At 43.7% G+C, this 18,156-nt stretch overlaps 1 protein-coding gene across 1 annotated transcript in view; it reads right to left on the bottom strand.

The window, feature by feature from the left end:
* The window catches only part of Atp8b1 (ATPase phospholipid transporting 8B1), a 121,739-nt gene that overhangs the window by 17,675 nt on the left and 85,908 nt on the right, over positions 1–18,156 (bottom strand). Inside the window, exons 12-20 of the mRNA XM_048419256.3 lie at positions 16,648–16,838; positions 13,528–13,736; positions 11,902–11,945; positions 10,677–10,833; positions 5,500–5,688; positions 3,745–3,857; positions 3,032–3,196; positions 1,958–2,069; positions 653–728 (exon numbers count right to left, since the gene is read on the bottom strand). Of these exons, the coding sequence (XP_048275213.3) occupies positions 653–728; positions 1,958–2,069; positions 3,032–3,196; positions 3,745–3,857; positions 5,500–5,688; positions 10,677–10,833; positions 11,902–11,945; positions 13,528–13,736; positions 16,648–16,838 (1,256 nt within the window). The remainder of the gene's footprint in view (positions 1–652; positions 729–1,957; positions 2,070–3,031; positions 3,197–3,744; positions 3,858–5,499; positions 5,689–10,676; positions 10,834–11,901; positions 11,946–13,527; positions 13,737–16,647; positions 16,839–18,156) is intronic.

The raw sequence follows: 18,156 nt of genomic DNA, 5'->3' as shown, positions 1-18,156 counted from the left end.
TGGCCCAGCACAAACCAAGGCTTGAAATATCAGCTGTGCTGTCTTTAGAGACCATCAATAAATGGCCTACCTACATGATATAACTCACTAATACTTTCATGCTGCGGCGACTTTTATTTTCTCTCATGTCTGTTTCAAAAGATGAAGTCCCTAGAAAAGGGACATAAACATAATTTATATTAACTTGCTAGCAATGGGGCTGGGCAGGTGGGTCAGGGAGCAGTGACTGGCAGATGGGTGTGAAGACCTGAATTTGGAGGCCCAGCACCCCTGCAGTAGGCTGGGTATGGTTCCATGCCCCTGTATTCCCAGGGCTGGTTCCTGGTTTTCCAATATTTAAATAGGAGATTTTCTAAGAAATAGAGAAAAATGGCTCCCTAAAGTCCTTGGGTCCCCCCAAGACTGAAATCTATTCAAAATGAACCATGGTAATCTGGAGATATTTATTTCATTTGGACACGAAAAAGAGACCCAAGTACATGATCTAGCTCTAATTTCTCCATATTTTCTGCATTCTGCATCTAGTCTTTGTTAAAAAATAAATCAACCCAATAGAAAAAACCCAAACTATATTCTTTCATCCTGCAGGCCTAGTACTTACCTGTCTCCTCCCATAACAGGTACCTTATGTCCGCCCACAGCGGGTACTTACTTTATGTCCTCCCCGTAGCAGATAGTAGTGTCTTCTGTCAGAAGTTCACAGGCAAAACCTATGTTTTCCGCAGTTTCTACGACAGATTAAAATTAAGCCAACTGTTACTTCTGCTTATCTAAACCATGTTGAGTATCCCTTATCTGAAATGCTTGGGATCAGAAGTGTTTGAGATCTGTGGCTTTGGAGTGCGCACACATACATGCTATCTGGAGGATGGAATGTAAGTCTGAACACAAAGTCACTTGTATTCCAGATGAACCATACCCATGTGGCCTGAGGGCAATTTTATACAGATCACTTAGACGACTTTATATACATCACGTGTGCTCTGACCATGCCCTGTGTATCATGAAGTCAGGTACATCATATTAGGGCTCAAAGAGTTTTAGATTTTAAGCATTTGAGGGATTCCTTGATGACGTTTTCAACTCACGATCCTCACCACATTCAACCAAATACGCTGTTTTTCCTGTAGTAATGTATAGAAACCACATAAAAAAGAGAAATTTTTTTTCTCTGTATTAAAATAAGTCAGGATCAAAGTCTAGTTTTATATAGTCTTAATAATCAAGTGTACTGAATCATCAAGCCCAGAAGTTGGTTGTATAATGAATCAATGTTCATTATAATACTAAGCATTCAGATCCTGTGGCTTAATCATGTGGTTAAGGGGTAGGGAAAGATGGCTGATTCCATGAACCCTCACATGGGGCTGCTACCAAAGACCCCACTTGCTTCTTTCCCCTAACACCTATTTGGTGTTTGTCAAAGGCCAGGGCTGTGCTTGGGAGAGTGTCGGAATGAGAGACGATGATTTCTCAGGGACGCCTGGAGGATAAGGCATCAACGCAGAACGATGACTCGTTCAGTTCTAGGCTTAAATGCCAAACAGTTTCCGAGCACATAAAAGGTTTGTCATAATTTTCAAGACACAACAGGCAGGAAAACCAGAGCTGTTGCAGCAGCATTTTGTATTGTTTTTGTCTATGTTCAACAATTGCAGAGTGCTAGAGACAAAACGGGGACAGGGGCATGGCCTTTCCCAGACAGGAGCTCACCTCTGACTGGAGAGATAAGACAAAACTAGGCTTAAATTCTAAGGGGCAAGCTCTGCAGCTGAAGGAGTTCAGGGAAGGATGTGGGCAGTGTAGTGCTGGACTGGGAGGAGGGGTTTTGAGAGGAGGGAGCACCTCCATTCCCACAGGCTGGGAAGCCTACAAAGGTCATTGTAGGCAAAAGAATAGCAGTTATAAATATTGTGACTTAGCCGACACACCCCTCCCCCACGAGATGGATTATTACCCTTTTTGTCTCCTGTAAGTACCCAGATCTTAATGTCAGCTTTAGCAAGTTTTGAAATGGTTTCTGGAACTCCGTCCTGTAGTTTGTCTTCAATGGCAGTAGCCCCCAAGAGCTGGAAGACAGATTTTAAAAAAATAGCATATAAGAAGTATCTTTAAATGCAGTTTGCCCATTTCTGAAAAAGGAGAGCAATCATACTACACCGACTAGCGCTCTGACGGCATTGGCGGTACCACCATCCAAAGCTGGAACACTGCACACTTGCCTCAAACCAAAGCCTTCAAAACTGCTTCTCTAGGGTTTAATTTACCAAGGCAGAAAGGGCAAGATAGACACAGGGTGTGGGGTCTCACCCTGAAAAATCTAGCACTAAAGAGGCAGAAGTGGAGGGCTCACCTATAAGTTAGAGGTTAGCCTGGGCTACATGGTGAGTTTTTTCCCCCTCTCTCCAAACAGAAAAGTATAAACACAAAAGTTGTTAAAGATTCACTTTCATTGTACTTGGGGCTGTGCGAACCTATGCCTGTTTCCCAAGCTAACGGCAGTATTTCCCATTAATATAAATTCAAAAAAACCATGCATGACTTTCAAAACATTTAAATTGTTTTGATAAAAGCTTTACTACAACTTTAATTAAATTGCTTTAGTAATTTGCCCAACGAAATCACTAAATACTTGTTTTCTTTTTGCCATTTTAATAGGAAATGAAACTTCTTTACTGCTATGAATTCAAGACCACAAAGCGAGTGCTAGGCCAGTTAAGCCAGTATAGCAAAAACAGAAAGAGAGAAAGAGAGAAAGAGAGAAAGAGAGAAAGAAAGAAAGAAAGGAAGGAAGGAAGGAAGGAAGGAAGGAAGGAAGGAAGGAAGAAAGAAAGGTGTTTTCTATTTTGGTTTTTGTTCCATGATACGAAATTTTATTGTTTGCCGAACAAGAAAAATTCAAATGATGTAGCTCTTTGTAGCAACTGTACCCATCAAAGAATTCTCCCTAAACCATGCTACCAGTGACACAATAAAACACAAATTTAACAGTTCAGAATGTCAAAGAGCAAGTTATCAACGTTGAACTCACAATCAGGTCCTTCTCAATCTCTTCGTATACTTTATCCAAAGCTTCATCTCGGTTGGTCGAGGCCACGCTGGCGGCCATAAACATTTTGTTCCATTCTGCAAATTCCTTCTCTTCAATTTCCCTGTAGCACAGGCACAGGGTTCGGAGAGTCTCACTAGCAAAGACCTGTTTGATTTACAAGACAAAATCCACCCATGCAAACAAGAGTTACTTCTCCAAAAATTCATTTTTAAAATTACACTTACGCTTACATTTATACTGTGCATGCGTGGCAGCTACGGACTATATGGGTCACAACAAAGGCATCAGAGCTCAGGGGTCCCATATTTTGCTTCACTACCCTGACATCTGGAAATGCTTTCTTTCCTCCACTCCATACCTAGAATTTGGTAAAATTCTTGGCGACCACAGAGATGTTAAGCCTACACCTCAAGGCAGCTAGCTCCTTGCTCAAGGGCCCTGGAAGAGCGATGAGCCAGTATTCCCTTGTACTAGCCCTGAAGACCTGGATGCTGAGAAAGGGTTTCACCACCGAGGACACTGTAGCAAGAGCAAAGCCACCACCCACCATGTCCCTACTTTGGTATCCCCAGCCCATGACACCAAAGCAAGGGGAGCGTTAGTTAAGAGCGAGAAAAGTTTTTATTGCACTGGAGAGACAGCCCAGAAGGCAAGAATGGACACTCTAGCAGATGGGGCAAAGTGAGACTTACATCCAGGGCATCCTGTGTTTCTTGCTTTGTAGGATTCATCGGATGGAGCCGCTCATAAATTACAGTGTCAGCGCCTTTACAGTATAGCCGAATGCTACCTTCTGGGGTTCGCACTGGGAGCAAGGGAAGGAAAAGCAACAAGAAAGTTAGGTTGGTTTCTCTATGTATATATATAAACAACTACATTTATTACATGAATTGAACTGCTGTCCTCAGCAAAGTTGGCACGCTGCTACTTGCATTGAAGGCAGCAGTGAAATACAAAACCATTCATTTAGGGTCAGTTCAATTTTCTACACCATTTTAACAAGTATTTATAGGCTCTGTACTATGCGCAATATCTTCCACAGAGTTTTCCTTGTCCGCACTGATAGGAATCTTCCTTACCTGTCTTCGAGCTCACACCATTTACTGCCTCTAACAAGGCTCCTGTGACCACTTTTCTATAGCTTTCGATATATCGTCACAGACTACACTCCACTGCTAACTACACTTTAAGTTCTGGGAGGTCGGTACCAGGGATGATTGCCAGTCTGTATCAGTTGGGCACCCAGGAAGCCCTGAGTAAAATATCACTCCACTCGCTAATACTCGAGCATCACAGTGGGAAAGTTTATGAACTCAGCGAAGCAATAGTTAACATTACTATCCGTGAGATAAAACATCAGGTGCCTTTGCAGGGTGACCCTCTGAGAAGGACACAGCATTGCTACATTTTTTTTTTTTTTTGCCAACAATGTGTGACCAGGGTATGAGCATTAAGTAGACAAACCCAAGACAAGGACATTCTACAACAAAACTGACCTTTGTATTTTTGAAAATGCCAATATATGAAAGATCTAAAACAGGATGAAGAATTGTTGTTGCTTTTCTTTAAAATTCAGAATCATGATTTTCTAATTCAGTGTTTGATCTCTGAGACCAAAACTCATACAGATGGAAAGAGGAAGATGAAGACAAAGAGGAAGGGCCCAGAACATGAGAGGGTTCCTGGTAAGACCCAGAAATGTCTGCAAGTCAGCGCTGTAGGGGGCAGGTGATAACGCTGGGTCACAGCAAGCTTCTGATTCTGATCACTCACACACATCTAAGGTTCTTGTCAGTAGGGAATATCTCTAATGAATACATGGGGGAGGAATATTGAACCTGTAGCTTACCTTCAGGTAGTTCAGAAGATAGTAACCTATATCTAAATGGAACTATAGATCATGTTAAAAACTAGCGGCTATTAGAGATACACAAAGCATCACCAGTCATTCTTGTAATTTTCCTGTAGGTTGGAAATTATTTCAAATGACTCAGAAAAAGAAACTCAAATCTGGAACAAGACCCTCATCTTCACCTGGTGGCATGTCAAGAGCCTAGACTGGCGGTGAGGTTGGGACTTATGGACACACCCTTTCCTGCTGAGGCCTCCCTTTCCTGGCCTCGGGCAGAGAAGTGTTGGGAGGGGGGACCCGACACAAAGGCGAACAGATCTGGGGCAGCACTGTTGGGGGTACTTCTCCTGCCACTGCAGACTCAGCAACTCAGGGTCTTATAGGTAGAGAATGTCAAAAGCCTTTGCAGGATTCAAGAAGGTCACAGGGAGTAGTGGCAGAGTGAAGGACAGAGAAAAGCCAGTTTCCGTCAACCTGGACACCTTTCAGAAGTCAGCTGTCCATCCACGTCCTCATTTATCCAAGCATCACTGAATAAACTGGAGAAGAGGCACATGGAGTTGGAGGAGACATAGGGCCTGGGGTAGAGACGCACCGATGATAGACATCCGCTTCCGGTCACTGTTGAAGTCCAGAATGGCGAGCACATTGTAAGTCCTTTCTGTGCCCAGCTCGCTGACCGTGATAGTGTTCTGCGTCCTGGCGAGGAAGGCAAAGCCGAAGTTCCTGGCGGCATTTACCAGGGCACCTTCATCAGGAGAGGCTGCCTGGTAGTTGAGCTGTCCTGGGGAGAGGAGGAAGCAAGAGAAAAATGCCAGAAGAGCTGCGGACGAAGGTCAGAAGCCATGCCTGAGCACTGTACTGAGAAAACCCTGCACGGTTCTGCACATTGTATAGAGAACAAGTCAGAGGTTCTGAAAGCTAACACAGAAATCACAATGCTGTAAACATTACATTTCCTTCAAAATTAAAAGTGGTAATAGCGATGGCAAATAAAACTGTCTTAAAACAGGGTGTGTGTGGAGAGGAGTCTTGGAATTCCACCGTCTAGAAGAGAACACTACTAACATTTCACTGTCTCCTCAGGCCTCGGCAGCATGGCTGAAATCCTAACACATCGGTTGGCTGTTTACAACCTGATTTCTTTTTTAGTGTCAGATTTTGAGTCTGTTGGCATATCTTTAAAGAGTCTTCATAAATATTATTTTTTACTGAATATAAAACTGTTATTCTCTTCTCTCATGGGCATTTGGTTTACTTCTAAACTTTCTGGCCCATAAAAATAAAATTGCTATAATCATTGAGTGTGCACATAAATAATGTGTGTGTGTGTACACATACACATGTGTATGTTTTATAAACCTGGGCGTTTATTATAAGGATTCATTTACTGCACTTTACAATGTATACATGTCTGTCATAAGTTATGCTTAAAAGTATTTCCCCAGTCAGATAAAGATTTACAGAAAATGGCGTTTAGTTTTCCAATCAGAAAGCAGGGCACAGGTGTGCTGGCAACGCCTCTTCCTTCAGTCTACCTAAAAGGACAGGATATTTAAGAGCAGACAGCCATAGATAGAGGCCCCTCTTCCCTTGTTAGTTCAGAGACTAAATTCCAACCCCATCAGCATCTTAGTTCTGTTTTGTTTCTTTCACTCTTGGGATGTGTGTGTGTGTGTGTGGCGGGGGGGAAATCACTGTGTTCCTCAAGCTGGTCTTTAGTTCATGCCTTCTTCCCTCCTCAGCCTCCAGAACAGCTGGAACTACAGACACCATTATCTCCACATATCACCTCCCAATTAGTTAGTAAAGAAGGCATTATAGGTTATTTTTCTATTTGTTTATCCAGAAAGCCACACTGGAAGTCATGGGAGTGCTTGCTACATCCAAGCTCTTTACAAAGACACAGATGCCAACTGACTGTTGACCCAGTGCTGGGCAAGCAGCAGTAAGAACACGGCACCTCCCTTCAATATTTTAACTTGGCCGGAACATAAATATCTTCCATAATATTGACAGAGAAAGGAAACACAATAGTGAAAGGGCAGATTGTCCATGGTTTGGACAATCTTAACTGTAGCCCAAACCTTGATGTTTTGATTACCAAAGGAAGTGTTCCAGCGGCGAAATCACAGACTTGGCAACAAACAGAAGGGAAGAACTTTGGAGGCCTGATCTAACACTCGGTTTTACATCCGCAGGAGAAGTGCGGAGGAACAAACGCTCCTCAGAAGAAAATTTACTTTAATTGCCCTCCTAGAGGCAACTCAAAGCTTTTTTTCACAGACTCATCTATGGATCAGGATGGTATCACAAGAAAAACAAAAGCGTGGGGATGGACAGTTGGGTCCAGTCACTTCTTGTGCTTACAGAGGACCTGAGTTCAGATTCCAGCACCCATACCAGGTAGCTCACAACTATCTTAACACCAGCTCTGAAAGATCCAATGCTCTCCTCTGTGGGCACTATATTTACATTCCCTCTCTCTCTCTCTCTCCCCCTCCCTCCCTCTCTCTCTCTCTCTCTCTCCCCCTCCCTCCCTCTCTCTCTCTCTCTCTCTCCCCCTCCCTCCCTCCCTCCCTCCCTCCCTCCCTCCCTCCCTCCCTCCCTCCCTCCCTCCCTCCCTCCCTTCCTCCCCTACCTCTCTTAATTAAACACACACACTCACAAGTGGCATCATCATCTCTCATTGCTTCCTTTTCTGGCTTCTTCTGACTGACAATACCACAGACCTTCCCGTCTCCAGCCTCAGAAATGCTTTCCGTTCTTCAACCTCTCAAATTAGTAAACAGAATGCCTCCTACATTCATGACTTTCTCATTCTTTGTGAGCATCTCGCAATAATACAACACCCCCAAACTGGCCCCAGAGTTCCTATCATATCACATCCAGGGATGCTAAGGTCTCCTACGAAAACTCCATGAGCACTAGATTAAAGAGCACCAGGCGAGACAGGCTCCACGGCATTTTTAGACTCTGCCCTCATGCAGCCTCTGTGGGAAGAGTCTCCATGGCCTCAAGGTTCCCATCCCAGTGCATTATTCATTCTCTTCCAGTCATTCGTTAAGCACTAACCTAGGTGTTGCTTTGAAGGGATGTTTTAGATTTCACAATAGGTCCTGATCAGCCGACTTTAAGAAAGAAATTATTACCAGGGAGGTAGCTCAGTGGTAGAGCATTTGCCTAATATATGCTAGGCTTGATCTTTTGTGCAGACAAAGAAGAAAAAAAAACATCCCCGCCTCAGTCAAAACCAAACAATCAGACAGAATAACCAGGTGCTCTCCAGCTAACTAGACGACTCTTAGGAAGGACATCTAGTTAGTTCAGGAAGAGAGTCAGAGCCTGGAGTTTCACTTAGGGAGGGTTCCCCATCATGACTCAGTCTCACAAGGACTGAGGGCAAAGAGCAACCCTAGCTGTAGGCTCACAGAGAAATGGGGACCTCAGCCCTACAACGGCAAGGAACTGAACCTTGGCCCAACCACCTGAGCTTGGAAGAAGACACTGAGCACCACGTGAGACCATGGCCACACTGGGATCCTAGGGAGATGCTGAGCAGAGAAGCCGGCCAAGTGACACAAAATGTCTGACCTCACGAACGATGCGATCAGAGACCGATGTTTCAAGCTGCCTAGCTGTAGTAACTGATCACAGCGGAGCAGGAAACTCCTGGATGTATCACCACCCAAAATGTCTTCTGAGGAAGTCAAATGTCCAAGGCCATGTTTATAAAAAGACTTCTTCCTCTTCATACAGCAATAATTTTTAAAAAGTTAATCCCCATTTTTCTGTGATGCTAGGAATCAAACCCAAGGCCTTACACATGCCAAGCAAGTGTTCTCCTCTGAGTTATATTCCTGCTCACCATTACCCTCCTAAAAGAGAGACACAAGAAGGTAGCCAAAGAAACAGCCATATGGTGAAGGCGGACACCGAATTGACCCCTCCTGGATGGCCTCAGGAAAGCCTCTAGAGCTTTCGGCATCTGAATCTGTTTATCACAAAATCCCTTCCAAAGAACTCTCTCATGATTCTCTACTGGATCAAAGTCCCATTTCTTCTCTAAGATCCTGTACCTAAAGACACAACTTCTCTTGGTTCTCGGGGATTTTATTTGTCATTTGCTGGGCAAAGATATGACTTGGTAGGTTCAGCCCTGCAACTCAGATGGCAGTGGAGGGAACAGCTACAGGATTACACTGAAGGAAACTTTGAACAGCCATGCTTCCCACAGCACTGTTGAGGAAAATGGTAGCCGGAGAGGGACTAAATCAGGCCTGCCTCATCTCTGGCACACACTCCAAGGCCTTGCCTTCCAGTCCAGCAAGGACAAGAAAACAGACTGTACAATTAATGTACATTTGTCTAAGGGCGCAGTTAACTCCCCAAGTATCTCCATACATTCAAAGAAGAATCCTACTAATAAGTCAAGACCTAAGAGAACAAGGGTGCTTAAAAAGATCCTACTTTAGTCTTGTTATAACAAGTCAGATTTGCTTGGCTAATTAGACTCTGAACCCCATTCTCTGCCACAAACAGCTCCTCCCCCAGACCCCTCCCGTCTGAACTGTACTATTTTTCTTGACTGAACTATTCATTGCATTCTAGGAGAATGGATTTCTTTGAAACCTGCTGAGTGATATTTTTACACATGTGCCTCCTCAGGAGGATTTGCTACCACTCCATATGGAACATCCATGCTGGGACTCCATCAAGAGGCGCTCTCCTGCTCTGTAGGAACTGCAGTAATAAAGAGAATGGGGTGAGGTGGATGAGTGACGCGTGGGCAGAGCGCTGCATTGGAGCCACACCCAAAGCATCCCCTTTATCCTCTCCACAATGCATTTGTCTAGCGAGAGGATTAGAGAATTTATGCCCATACATGATAAAAATAGCTTCTTTTCATTGACACTGGATAGATTTCCTTTGACCAAGAAGGTACAGATGGAACTTAAGAATTCCGCAGAACCTAAACTCCTTGCTGCTCACTCACGAATTCTCATTAATTTTATTCCATCAAATGAGAAAGGCACCATAAGGAGGCCCAGGCTTTAGCTTATCTAATTCCAATTCCAAATATTTTAATCTAGAGAACAAAAGCAGCATCTGAAAGAAATTTATAGAAAATAATGCTTAAGTTTAATGCCCATTCATGATACAAATAAGGCCCGATTATACATTCCCTATGAGCAATTGTAGAATAAAAAGATTTAGGCTACTTTATTCAGTAGCCAACCCTCTGTCATATAAATACACAAACACACATATTTATATGTATACATATACACACACACATGTGTGTGTGTGTGTGTGTGTGTTGTGTATGATACAGCACACATATAGAGGTCAGAGGAAAACTTGTGAGAGCTGCTTCTCTCCCTTAGGGATTAAACCCAGGTTACCAGACTTGGCAACAAATGCCTTTATCTGATGAGCCATCTCACCAGCTCACCAACCAAATCTTTTAACCTAATTTCATTTACAAAGGGATAACCCATTCTGAGCTATATAATTATATCAGACATCAGCTGAGAGAAGTATGTTTTTTCAAGCCCAGTCCTACCCCAAAACGAAGTGAAATAAAGTAACTAAAAAGTCAATACTGAGGTGTCTCATGCTTTGTTACGCCATACACATCCAGTGTCAGGGCTCACAAATGACCATTGCTTGACAGACTTGTGTGTGACAAACTTGGCATTTGTTACACTTGAGTCACCTGCCAACTCCAAAACTGGCCATCAGTGTCTGAGACACCAAAGGAACACTCACCATCAATTCTGTCCACCATGACTGTATGGCAAATGGAAAGCAAGAAGAAGAACTGTCGGACTTCCGGCTCTTTCCCTGATTGGATTTGCTCAATCAGGTAATGGTCATAAAATGCAAGTTTTCCATCAGCAAATGTATTCCAGCTAAAATCCACTAACTGAAAGAAACAGAGAGAGAAATAAAAGGCAATTAATGAAAAAATATACATATATTAGGCCAGCAAGATGGTTCATGGAGTAAAAGCGCTTGCTACCAAGGCCTGACAACCTGGGTTTGATCCTGATACCTGGGATCCACAGATTAGAGGAGAGAACCAATCCCTCCAAGTGGTTCTCTAACCTCTACAAGTGCACTGTGGCAGCACCCATGCGCACTTGCATGCATACACACACACACACACACACACACACACACACACACACACACAAATAGTTTAAAAAATCTGTACCCCTAACTGATACTGCCTTTTCTTTGTAGCTAAGTGTTTAATTATGTCAAAATCACCTTTGGATTTTAGCACATTCCCTCTTATTTTTATTTTCTATGTCTGAGTGTTTTGCCTATATGTATGTGGACCATGGACATTGCCTGGTGCCCATAGAGGCCAGAAGAGGGTGTGAGGGCATTCTTTGGAACTGGAGTTACCCACAGTTGTGAGCTACTGTGTGTGTGTTGGAACTAAACCTTGGACCTCTGAAAAGAACAGTAATTGCTCTTAACTGCGAAGCCATCCACTTTCTTGTCTTAATTTGTGGACATTTTTCTTAAAATAAAAGGCACACTATAGTGAGCTGAATTGTGTCTCTCTCACAGGTATGTAGGCACCCCAACCTTTGGTGCCTGTCAGTTTCTTTAATTTGGAAATGTGGTCTGCAGCCATGATCAGGTTAAGATGGGGTCATGTGGATTAGGATGGAAAGACAGATGTCCTTGTAAGAGACAAATACAGATAGAACCAAACACACGAGGAAAATAAACCCTATGTGACAAGAGAAACAGAGATTGTAGCCTGGAGCCTACAAGCCAGGATCACTGGAAACTACCAGAGGCTACAGAGAAGACATGAATCGTCTCCCTAGAACTCTTGGAGGAACCAACGTAAGAATTCCAGTCTCCAGAACTGTGGGGAGATCAGCTCTGCTACTTTATGCCCAGTCCGAGGCCGCTCATCTGGTGTCCATGGAAGCGAATCCACAGCCAGCAGAGCTTTACCTAAACCACTCACCTCTATTTTGCTATGGCTGTGTTGAGAAGCATCCCGATGGTCTCCTAAGGAATAAATAGGACAAAACAAATTGAGTCTGGGTGAGCAGAGCCCCTCCCACCTGGGTTTGCAAGCACAGCTGTAGCGTCCGATGTGGCTGTCATCCTTGGTTTGGGATGGTTCTGGGGTAAAGAATCATTTTTCAGAAGTTGTAAAAAAAATGAAAAATAGAAGAATATTAGACCTAGGTCTTGATGACTAGTGCCTGTAAACCTAAGCACTTGGTAGACTAAAATAGGAAAATCACCATGAATTAAGGCTAGTCTTAATTAATTAAGCTGGGCTATAGGGTAAAATCTTGTCTCAAAAACGAATTAAATGAATACATAAATATATTCTAAAAATAAAGGGTATTTGGTAGAAATCATTATGTGGCCAGCAAAGGCTAAAATATTTACTATCTGGCTCTTCACAGAAAAAGATGGCCAAATACTGACCAGAGCTGTTTCAAATACTGATGCCTGTTCCACAATATTCCTTTGGAATCGGAACGGTGTCCTTTGACACACTTTAGTCTGCCATCACTATGGTGACAAATTCCTCAACACCATAGTGTCCCATCTTTCTCAGTGATGGGGAAACTCAAGCACACTCTACATTATTTTCTAAATGGGGGAAATGTGGACGTGTGTATTTAAAAAAAAATCAAAAGTTAAAAAAATCAATATTTCAAGGCAACATTAAATACTATTCATATGTAGAGAATGTTCCGGGAGAGTAGGATGGAGGTCAACTTTAAACTATTGTAATTCTTTTTTACTGCCCAGCTTGGTGACAAGGTGCAGTCACCTTGTGCAACTATCACCACTATCTACCTCTGGACGTCTTTATCTTGATAACCGAACTCTCTAGCATTGCACAGTAACTTCCGAACTTTGGCAGCTGGTACTCTTCTTTGTCCCTGTGACTTTGACTAGTCCAAGTACAACCACACAAAGCTTGCTTTTGTGAGCTTATATCACTTAGGATGATGTCCTGAGGGCCCATTCATGTTGTAGCACATTTTGTTCATTTCTTCATCCAGTGATGGACAAGTGGGCTGCTCCTACCCTTTGCCAAATATGAATAAAGTTACTATGAGCTTGAGTAAACATCTACCTTCCCGGGTGGCTCCTTTTCAAACCTTTTGAGCACAATAGATCCCTAGGTACAGAACTGCGAGACCATTTGGCAATTCAGCTTTTAATTTTTTGAAAGGGGTTTGTTTCTAACTATTGATTTTGTTCTCTCTCTCTCTCTCTCTCTCTCTCTCTCTCTCTCTCTCTGTGTGTGTGTCTGTCTGTCTGTCTATCTGTCTGTCTATCTGTTCTCAACAGTGCCCGTGGTGTTTCTTTGGCAATTGAACTCCACACAGAGAGGGTACCAACAAACCATAGGAAGGCAGACTCTGTCCCAGACAGCACCTGGGATATGTTGTTTCTAACCCTAGTCAACAGCCAACCACGCCTGTTTTTCAGACCCCAACCTTAAGCAAAAGAATAACTCTGAATTGCTCTGCAGAAGGACAATACTCTAAGCTTCAAGGGCACTCATGAAAGGAAGGGGGTACTCTGACCCCCCCACCCGCTTCACAAGCCTCACACTCACCGTAGATTTGCCCGTTAATGCAGCACTTTTTGAATGTCATGATATTTTGCGTGAGTGTCCCTGTCTTGTCGGAGAAGATGTAATGAATCTGTCCTAGCTGTTCATTCAGCGTGGTGGTCCTCGCCTTCGCAGGTGTGTCCTTCTCGGCATAGTACATCTGCAGGTCCCAGTTGATGAAGTGGCTTTGTCCCAACCGGATAATTTCCACACTAGGAGGACAGAAGGCTTCAGTGGGGAGTAGAGAGGGGATTGGCCAAGCATGGACTCTACTCTCCCTGGGCACATGGGAGTGAGCTGCTTTTCTGCTGCTTTGGTTTGAAAACTAATGTCCGCTCGTTTAATGGCTAATTGTTCTTTAAAAACAAATTTATAAAGCAAGAGCTCTCAAGGACACAGGTGTGAGTCTTCCTGAAGCTAAAGTTATAGGAGATGATGAGTCACCCAACTCAGGTGCTAGAAATCAAACTGAGAGCATTATATTCTCTTGACTGCTGTGCCATCTCTCCAGCCCCATTGTTAGTCCTGACAGTTCATTTGACCGAATTTTAACATTCCCTAGGGGGCACACCTCTTATTGTGTCCTTGAGTGTGTTCCCAAGGCCGGTTTACCTGAGGTGGGAAGGTCCCCTATGATGGGCTGGAGTCTCCAGACTGAACAAGAAGGAGAAAGTGACAGGATATCAGTGTCCCTTTCTGTTTCCGGAGTGCATACAATGTGACCAGCTGCCTCGTACTCCTCCTACCGTGCCTTCTCCAGCATGAAAGACTGTACCCTCATGCCAAGAACCCAATAAACCCTTCCTTCTTTAAGCTCCCTTGATCAGATATACTGTTAAACCAATAAGAGTAACTGTTATTATCCCGCCCCTCCTCCCATGTAGTGAAACCTAATCTTCAGTGTCTCAGTACTGAAGTAGGTATTCTTTGTGATGGTTAGGGCTCACAAATGGTGCTAGCATCTGTACTAAAGGAGCCTGCGGGAGCTCCTTTGCCCCCTTTTTGTCATGAGATAATGCAAGAAGGGACCACCTGTGGCACATGTATGGGCTCTCACCTCTTACCAAGAATTCTGCCCTTGATCGTTGACTCCCCAGCCATCTGAACTATGAAAATTAAAGTTCTTGAAAGCCACACTGTGCTCCCCTGACCAAACCTATCACTCTCCGGCCTCAGGGTCAGTAATGTTGCCTCAGGGTGAGTAATGCTCCCTCATGGCACCTCCTCAGAGTGATTTCCTCTGCACGCCTGAGCACATCAGCCACAGCTAAGGAACTCTGTGCTTAGAACACACAGCCCAGTGGGAACAGAAACAGTGATACTACAGCCAGAACCACAGATACAGTCACCCCACCCTTTTCTCTCACTGTCCCTCACACCTAGGAACAACTGAACAGTCAAGTTCGCCTGTACAAAGAGAATCAGGACCCACTAGGTGACATATCCTCAAGTCTCAAACGAGTCGAGTCAAGTCTTTTGGCAATTAGCGCCTTAGTTGCTTGCCCCACTGGGAAAAAAATACATTCACTTTCTAAATTCTCACACTTTACAGAATATCCAAAAGGAGATATTCTAAGAGGATCATATTGATTTTAAAACTCAGTTTTAAAATTAAAATTAAAATTAAAATTTAAAAGCAGTAAGGAGGCTGTTTGCATACCCACAACTGCTCTGTGGGCAATGCATGGCTGCAGAAGACCTATAGGTGGGAATAAGTCCCTTACAAATGGCGGTCCCGCTTGGTGTTAAACACTGCAAACAAAGCAGATGAAGTCCCTGCCCATATTCAGACAAACAAAACAGTCCAGCAAATGTAAACTCTTGAGGGCTGCACATTCTAGGTAGCAAATCAAAGCGGAGAGCAGCAGATAGAGACCAATAGGAAGGGGAAGTAACCATTTAGTTCAGGTGAGGGAGAGGCCAGGAGGATAAGGTAACACAATTATGCACCAGTTGGATTTGGGATCTTTGAAGCCGAGACTGAGCCTTGTAATACAGAGTAACCAGTCAGTCATTACCCTAGTGAACAACAGCCCAGAGGCAACTGGGATCTCATATACGCATGTCATTAGAAGCTTTAATTAATTTAAATTTTATGACTTGTGTGTTTGTTTTATTTTGATTTTATTACATGTTGCTACTGATATCCTCTGAGTGGGAGGTAAATCCCTAGAGCTGCCTTCTGTTCAGCACACACTTTAACAGAAACCAAGATGCCGAACCAAGATGGCGGGGCTAAGGAGACGGATGACTCAGTGGGTAAAGCGCTTCTTGCACGAGCAAGAAGATGAGTTCAGATCCCCAGCACCCACATAGAAGCTGGACATGCTGGTGTGTGTCTGTCACCAAGTGCTTCAGGAAGGGAAGTAGTCGTAGGGTGGAGGCGGGCAGAGTCTTGGTGCTCACTGTCCAGCAAGGCTTGCCAACATGGTGAACTCCAGGTTCGGTGAGGGGCTGACTGGTTACTTTATGTATTACAAGCACAGTCCCTCCTTCAAAGACCCCAGATTCAACTGGTCAATAATTGTGAACTTTGATATGAGAGGAAGAAGGAAGAGAAGGAGGGGGATGGTTATAAAGCAGGGAGCTATGACCCTGACCTTTTGTTGGGATGTAGATTGGCACCACACAGAGAAACAGCATTTAGAGAGGCTGAAGCAAGGCAGAAACACCTTTCCTACCACGAGGTAGCAGCAAGAAGCAGGGGCCTGACAGGCAGCAAAGTTGGAACAATTGTAATAAAGAAGGTTCTGGTAAGAGAACAGAGGCTCTAGAAAAGGAAGAATTTTCCACTGTGCTCCAAATCTCCACTCTCTCCCGGACTCTTTTTGAACCCTGTGCTTTGGAACCCACTGAGGAGGAGTTGCCAAGCAAATGACTGTCACCTTTGCCTGTGGAATGTCACTAGCCTTATCTACACAGAGGACAAGATAGAAAGTACTTAGCACAGGAGAGATACACCAAGTTCACGGCCTTCTCCGATCTTGCTCTCAGTTCCACAATGAAGCTTATTTTCTTCTCCCTTTTGACCTTTGAAACGATTGTTGCTAAACATGAAGGTGGATCACTGGGAGAGAGCACTACATTGCTCTGAAAGTAAGAGGAAGGGAAGGCCAGGCTTACCTGACGTAGAGAGAAATGGGCACCATGGTGTTCAGCACAATGATGTAGCCCCAGAAATTCAGGAAGCCCCGGTAGGAGGGCGTGGCATTTTCTCCATCATAGAGGTACCAGGAATAATCGCCAACTTGTGCTTCCCAATAAGCGTGGCCAATGGCAAGGCCAGCAGAAACCAGGATGAGTACGATAAAGATCTAGAAGACATGTATTGCAAAACAGGATTTCTAACTCCACACCTTTCAAAGATTCTCATAATATTATCTATCACTTTACATACATATGACCTTTTAATGGTCTGTAGAAACAGTACACTTAGAAGAAAGCAGGACTGTAAGTTTGCTTTGAAAGTCTGGCAGGTAATGGCTGATTTCTTTACATTTATAAGGCTAGGTTTTCTTCCCCAAATCATCTTTCAAAAGAGGAGCTGATGTCTTATGTTCAATCCTTAAAGTCCTTCATCTGACAGAGCAGCCTCACAGCTATTATTACTTCAAACAGAGAAATATTGTTTGGGAAGATACTTCACCCTTGCATGAAGAAACTTAAAATAACACTGACTTGAGAGGATCATAGATAATAGTGAATGAAAGTTGTTTTAATTTTTTTTTTTTGAGAAAGGGTCCCATGTAGCCCATGCATGCCTTGACCTTCCTATATACTTGAAGGTGACTATAGCCTTTCTGATCTACCTGCCCCCACTTCTGGGTGCTGGGAATAAAGACATGTGTCACTACCCTCTGTTTATAAGATGGTGGGCATCCAACCCAGGGCTTCATTAATGCTAGGCAAATTCTCTACCAGTTGAGCTATATTGCTATCTGTCCCCCCCCCCCCCCCGCCCCAAGGCAGGTCTTGCTGTGTAATCCAGGGAAGCTCTGAACTCTCCATCCTGCCTCAGCTGTCAAGTGCTGTGCATATAGGGATGGCCACCATATCCAGCTATTTTGTTTGTTTGCTTGTTTGCTTTTAAGAAAGGTGGGTAAGTCAGGCAGTGGTAACACATGTCTTGAATCCCAGCACTCGGGAGGCAGAGGCAGGCGGATCTCTGTGAGTTTGAGGCCAACCTGGTCTACAAGAGCTAGTTCCAGGACAGGTTCCAAAGCTACAGAAAAACCCTGTCTCAAAAGGTAGGGAAATATCTTCCATATTTGGGTACTCATACATGGTCAATGCTATAGGAGTTCTAAATGAAAATATTTATATAAAATTTATAAAAAATATTAAATGACAAAATATCTCCAATAGGCTCGTGTATTTGATCATTTGGTCCCCAACTGATGATGCTTTTAAAGAAGATTGTGAAATCCTTAGGAGGTGGAGCCTTGATGAAAGAAGCTCGGTTCAACTTCCTGTTCCCTGTCTCGGGCCCACCTTATGGGTGGTTAGGTGATGCCTTCTCATGTGACAGACTTTATTTACTGGGAACCATGAGCCAATAAAGCCCCCTTTTCCCTTTAAGCTGCTTTTGGTCATGGTATTTATCATAGCAGCAGACAGGTAACTAATATAGTA

The sequence above is a fragment of the Myodes glareolus genome, chromosome 13 (assembly GCF_982192425.1).
Source record: "Myodes glareolus chromosome 13, mMyoGla1.1, whole genome shotgun sequence".
Lineage (NCBI taxonomy): Eukaryota > Metazoa > Chordata > Mammalia > Rodentia > Cricetidae > Myodes > Myodes glareolus.
Note: the sequence above shows the minus strand (reverse complement) of the source record. Positions and strands in the feature narration are given on the sequence as shown.